The following is a 6,947-nucleotide window of genomic DNA, read 5'->3' as shown; positions in this document are numbered from 1 at the left end:
TATCAGTATGAAATATTCAATCTTCAGACATACACTTCTTTTGAACTTTTTGAGGCAATACCGAAAAATATTACAAAGTCTCATCAAAATCTGTCAAGAATTGATCCTAGAGCGTTCACGAGCTAAAAATTGAACGCGTTTTCAAGAACAACGGCAATAACTCATACTTATTATTTTTCGATTATTCTGATTTTCAATAGGGTTCATCCTGGGGTGATTATTAACACTCATGTCAAGTTTCATCTAAATCCGTCAAGATTTGTGCCTTCTGGAGTGTTTACAAGCTAAAATTGAAGGCGGTTTCAAGAAAGATAGCTTGCCAGGCTTACCCACTGGCAGCCTTCAGAATGTTCAAATGTTCTTAGTAACTACAATACAAATTTACTCATATATTAAAGTTATATTTAAGTTATATTTTATAAAGTTGTATGACCATTGGTAGCTTTGTTTATATTAGGACATGAATGTACACCAACCATCAATTGCTATTTTGAAACTTTCGGGTGATTTTTTCTGCCAATTGTCACCTTTTCAATTTGGAATGTCAAAAATAACATGTAGGCTAAAGTGGCAATATACTGTACAATATTCATTTTCACCAAGAACTCGAGAGTAAAACAATGTACTTATCTTGGAATTATTTGAGACATATCCATCAATATCCAATGGCTTCCTACATCTCATATAGCCACCTCATCCACACTATTCCATCAAATTTAGTTGTAAAATAAGGAATTAATTTACAATTCAATCAATAAGAAAATGGCCTCCCAACACCCCTTATAGCCATCTCGTCCACACCATTCTATCATAAGCATACACATATATGTAATGTAATATGTGTATTCATTTCACAACCTAAATGTATTTATTTGGCTGATCATTAGTTTACGAAACTTTACAATTTCTTGTCGTCTAACTTTTAAACTATGCCTTTCTAATATCAACCAGGCATTCATACAAGTACAAACACCACAATCGTATCCATTTAATTGCAACGTAGTTTCATTTTCATATATTTGTATCCAGTTTGAAGGCTGAATACTCTCCAACATAAGCAAGAAATCTCTTATCTTTCTCATACATTGATAACCGATTTTCTTGTGAACCACAGAATCATAGTATTTTATGGTCTTACTATCAACATATATAACCACTAAACTCCAATGGTGTGGTGTATGTATTGGTATCAATATCTTAGAATATGTTAACAGATTGTGATCTGTAAACATATCAACAGCAGCCTGCAGGTTGCTCTCATTTCGTAAATAACCCTAGCAAATGTATCTAGAATAGTTACATCTATTCCATTCAAATTTTCATCCCTTTCTAGGATATTCATATAAAAATTTATACTTGATCATTTAACCAGTTATTTCCAGCAAGTGTGTTGAGGTCAGTTTTTTTTAAAGAATAACCAAACCTTCGACAGCAGATCAAATCAGAAACTATTACAGCTCCATCATTTTTGTCAAATTTACAATTTTCTTTTTTTTTTGCAAATTTTCGTTCACTGCATTCAAATTTTTTTTCTAGAATAATTCTTTCTGGAATTACTCTATGGCTTTCCAATATAGGTGCATCAAAAGTCATTCTCTTTTTGGAGGCAATAATAGAGTATATCAATCTGTGATCTGAGAAATAATTTTCAATGATACTATAATTTTCTATATTCACAAGGTACATTACTAAAGAGAAAATCTATAGTAGTTCCAGCATCAGAATACACTGTTGCATACCATTTAAATTAGAATTCAATCTAATATATTCTTTACTATTCAACTGGATATTGAAATCTTCAAGTATCAAAGAATTGTCTTCAATTTTCCAACCACTTTTCACATTTCCTATAGCGGATATTAAATTTGCTACAGGGGTTTTAGGTGGCTTGTAAACACCCAAAATATTCACATTCTTTAGACAATTATTAAGTCTAACAGATAGACTTAATAAGCTCATTTCAACATCTTGCATGTTCCTAGACTGAACATCATTCACAACATTAGATTTTACATACACAGCTAAACCATGATGGTTCTTATGTAAAAGTTAGATGTAAAAGCATCAATTCTATACAAGGAAAAACCTGGTATATCATACAAATTATTAGTTTTACTCACGTCTCGGACAATATTACAACATGTGCTTTATTGACAACATGACTCAATTTCACATCTTCAATATATTTTTGTAAGGATCTGACATTATGATAAATGACTATCAAAGAGTCATCATCAGTGACATGAGAATCAAATTCTTCAATTTCTAATTTCCTTTCATTTCTTAGTGAAAGTATTTCGCCTTTCACCTCCATACTAATTTTTATCTTGTCATTAGCAAGATTTACAATATGCAAGCCTTCTAGATTTTTAACCCGACTCAACCCAACATAATGAACATGAGCCATTGTCACTCCTCTAAAATCAACAACCACTTTGTCAAAGGTATCCCCTTGATATCTATGCACAGTTTTAGCAGCTGAGGGTCTCAGGGGAATCTGAGTCCTCATCAACTCTGCATTCTTAAATCTACCAACTATCTCATCTCTATCTTCTACCCATACAATGTTACCAAGTATGTCTATTTGGTGCTTCAATGAACATTACAGTTCCATCAGCACCATTTGTCAAACCATCATCAGTTTTCACATTTATACATAATTCACACTTCATACCTATTAAGAGATTTAGGTGTTTATGTAATTGCATAGTTTTCCTTGGATCATCTGGAACATTGGCCAACAGAGCCTTTTCATCAGCCCGTGCCTCTGAACCAACAACACTATCTTTAGCTGTGATGATATATTTGTCACCACTCATCTGTTCAAAGATCTTGCTATTGAACTCATCCATCTTTTTATTACTGACAAATAGGTGCTGAGCATCTTATGGGTAGTTGCCATCATTAGACAGAACTCTTGTTTTGAAAAGTTCCAGATCTTCGATCTTTTGAGACATAGTTGTCTTCCCTCAGCCTGTTCGACATTTCTGCAAATTTTTTACTATCATTTTGTCTCATAATTTCTGTTAATTCATACATTTAGCAATTATCTTTCCACAAATTATTGGCAAGAGGTCCATACAAATTATTCAAATTTTGGAATACATAGAAATCAAAGACAGGTTTCAGTTGAAACAAATCTCCGACTGCAATACATGTACTCCTCCAAATATCAAAAGAGATCCTTTAATATCTTGTTATCTTCTGTTAATGAAATTCATCATTCTATTTCCAACCATAAATATTTCATCAATAAAAACCACTTTCAAACCTCCGAGCTGTGTTCGAATGGTATTTATTCTATTTCAATCCAAACTTTTATATTCCGTATTTTGATTGACTGGAATCTTCAAATCACTATGGATAGTATTTCATTTAATATTGAATGCCGCTTTACCAGTAGGTGCTAGCAGTAACTGTCTTATCGTCTGATAGTCATCACCAGCTTTTGATTTATAGTAGCGTAGTAAACTTTGATACAATGCTGTAGTAACAAAGCTTTTACCTACACCAGCCCCACCACTCAAAAATCTAAAAACTTGGTTTTCTGATGTCTTAATGACACGTAATGTGTCATTTAAAAATTTCATTTGCTCCACATTTAGATTTCGGGGAAGGGAGGGTTTGATTCTCCCAAATGTACAGGCCTAGGGTGAAGCAGACACTTTATTTAGAAATTAGGATTAAGGGTCTTGATATTGGGTTTTCTTCTGTTCTTATTCTGATCTGAAATTAGAAAAAATAACTCGCCCGATGGGCGAGAAGTATAGTATCTGTTATGTGCTGATTGTTTTTAGTTTACTATGAACAATATTATCATTTAAGTTCTTATTTTTTGAATATGCAACTATCATTTTCTGCTTATAGACATGGGGGAATTTCTCTTGACGGCTCTTATAGTGGGCATGAACTATCTTGCTTGCTCGATTGCTGGTTGTATTAAACGGGACAACAAAGGGTGCTATGCCTACTAGATGAATATGAATATTTAGTCTTGCTGTATTCAATGTCTCAATCCAATGGGCTTCCCTAGATTGACGGAATTTGGTAGTTTCATCTTCGGGCAAGTCAATTTCTATACGCTCAATTGGGATTAGGGCGAGATCGTCTATTGAATGGTCGTCGAGGTTGAAATGATCAGAAACAGGCTTGTCTTTCTTTAATTTGATGTCTGACCTATGAGCATTAAAGCGAGTTCGTAAATTATTCTTAGTTTCTCCTACATATTGTTTGGGGCATTTCTTGCATGAAATTAAATATATTACATTCGAATGTTCACATGTTAGATGTTCCTGGATCGCGTACCTTTTATTCGTAGAGTTGCTTACAAAATAATGAGTTTCTGATATAAAGGGACATGTTTTGCATTTACTGGACAAACATGGATCACTCATTAAAACTTGAGGTACTTCGGCATAAAGTCTGCTTTTAGCTGCTATCTGTGCTAATATCTCATCAAATGTCTATACTCATTTTCTGGCATCTCGTACAATTTTATGGCATCTTCAGTGTCTTGTTTGGGTATACCAAGATATGGACCAATATCATATTCAAATTTAACAGGCTGTCCCTTCTCTTTCAAAATATCTATATTAGCCTGTTCATCATCTCTCTCAGACTGTTGACCTGAAAGGACTTTTTTGTCCCAGGCATCATCCAAGTTATCTTTTTCAGCAATCATTGCTGCATCAACAGCAGATCTGTTATTTTCAAACAAAACCTGCTGAAATGCTATTCTGTCTCTCATTTCTTCAAACCTTTCAGCATAAGAAATATGATTTCCAATTAGGTCTACAAATTCATCTCTCCAGGGAGTATAGAGCATAAGCAACTCTCTATAATATTTCTCAGGATCTTTATCAATGTCAAAATTAAAATCTTATCACCCTAGGAACAGATCGTTTTAACGATTTGTTTGTTTCATCATCTTGATCAGAATCATCATGCTCTTCAGAATTTTCCATTAAAGTTTCAAGTTCAACATTTTTAGAACGTTTAACATAACGCTTCCTTTTATCACATCTGCACATCTTCATCATCATCTTCTAACTCCTCTAACTGTTCCTTAGTTTTAAGGAGTTTCACTCTATCATTAGGAGGAGACGTGTTTACAAATACATATGATTTTCTCATAGATAATTGTAGCATAATGTAAACAGCCTCCTGGGCACTAATTTCAACATTATTTAAAAATTTATTTCCAATCGCCTTTACTTGCTCACGGATTCCATAATTTCCTTTTCTTACTTCATCACAAGCTTTGCGTAAAATGTCGCTTATACCCCTTTGTGATTTTGCTATGTACGAAGCAATGTACATTGCACAAGCATAGACATCCAACACAAATTGAATGTCATGATGTGCTTGCCAGCAGTCCAATAGTTTGGTGTTGTAAGCATTCACCCTTAATTCAAAGGGGATTCTCTTCAAAAATACAGTAGGATGAGCAATTGATGACCTGATCGCTAGAATATAGTCATCATATTTCAAATCTACCCTTTCTTCAAACTCATCAAAAGTTATGTCTTCTCCTTCTATCATGTCATCCATGACCAGTTTCATTTTACTGTAAATTTCCTTACACTTTTGGGCATGTGGAAAATCACATTCAAGTGGTTCTAAAATTTTAGTTTCTTTCATAGGAGGTTTGGGAAAACCAAATCGACAAGTTTTTTGTTTCTTTCTTTTACAAGTGTGTGAATGCTTGTGAGTTTGATATTTCACAAACTCTGCCAAATTTTCATCGTCTATCATTTTACTGCATGTAATTGTAGAATCAACAAATTTACAAATTTCATCATTGCTACTTTCACCATAGACAGGAGCTTCCGCACACCACAGCAATGTATGGATATGTGGTGAGCCTCTGTGTTGGAACTCAACTCTTTAAAAAAAAATCTGTGACTTTTCCAATAGGTGAGTTTTCTTTCTTTAAAACATCTTTAAAAAGCAGTTTGACCTGCAAGTCAAATTGCCTAGTACAAGTTACAGGGTCAGAAAACACCAATCTACTTTTAGTTTCCCAATCCATGTTATCAATCTCATCATTAGTATACTCTTTGTTATCTTGCACTCTACCAAGAATTCGTAACAAATGTCTCCAACGAGGCTCAGCAGCTGAAAAACTACAAAAAAAGTTGCAGGCCGAGGCTGCCTAATCATAGCAAATAAATCGCTTTGAGCCTTTTTGAAATAAGGAGGTGAACCTCTTAGTGTTTTTAACACCATATATCCTTCATCAAAATTTATCAAATTTTTTAGCGGTTGCTGAATTTTTTAAGGGCAATTTGAGCACTTCCAAGCAATGTTTTCATTTGCAACTTTTTTAACTTAAAAAAGATGTTGTCAATGCAATTGGCAGCCCTCCGATCATCTGTTCTCAATTCTGATTTACAAATTCCACTGTAATAAACCTTAGTAGGTTTATCAGAAATTGCAGTTCGACCTTTCCCACAGAAAATGTTAGGAAATGCAAGTTCAGAGTTTTTGCCCATAAATATACTCAAGGGAAAGTTACCTTCTCCTGGACCAAAATTATGAACTCTCTCTTTCTCATCATTCTCAATAAAGTCAGGTGATGTAAGAAGTGTTATTTCTCCATTGCCCTGATTCTCAAGATTCTGATTCCAATTTTCTTCAAAGCAAATGCCTTCTTTTGTATACAAAGTTCCATTTTCCTCGAGCCAGGCGGCAGCCTCTCTGATCTTGTAGGGCCGAATGTTTTTAGTCATCACGGCATGATTGTATTTCAATTGCCTTTTTAATTGAGCTGCAATTGTCATTGTGTCATCTGATGCTCTAGACAACATTCGGACAGTTGTAGTGACATTAGCAGGCACATTAACAACATTTCCACGAATTTTCTTCTGTTTCCCCCTGGGAGACAACAGTCTCCATTCTAAAAGGTATAATTCCAGATAGTTAGGTTTATCTTGAAACTTCATTCC

General features: G+C 34.2%; 1 protein-coding gene across 1 annotated transcript; it reads right to left on the bottom strand.

Annotated features, from left to right (window-relative positions):
* Window positions 1-851: 851 nt before the first annotated feature.
* On the bottom strand, window positions 852-1,232 carry LOTGIDRAFT_111618 (hypothetical protein; the record flags this gene model as incomplete). The annotated part of the gene is made up of 1 exon (XM_009049690.1): window positions 852-1,232. One exon carries the CDS (start codon window positions 1,230-1,232, stop codon window positions 852-854), a length of 381 nt encoding a protein of 126 aa, XP_009047938.1.
* Between the last annotated feature and the right edge of the window lie 5,715 nt (window positions 1,233-6,947).

The sequence above is a fragment of the Lottia gigantea genome, assembly GCF_000327385.1.
Source record: "Lottia gigantea unplaced genomic scaffold LOTGIsca_14, whole genome shotgun sequence".
In the NCBI taxonomy this organism is placed as follows: Eukaryota; Metazoa; Mollusca; class Gastropoda; family Lottiidae; genus Lottia; species Lottia gigantea.
The sequence above is the reverse complement of the archived record's forward strand: the minus strand, read 5'-3'. Positions and strand labels throughout refer to the sequence as shown.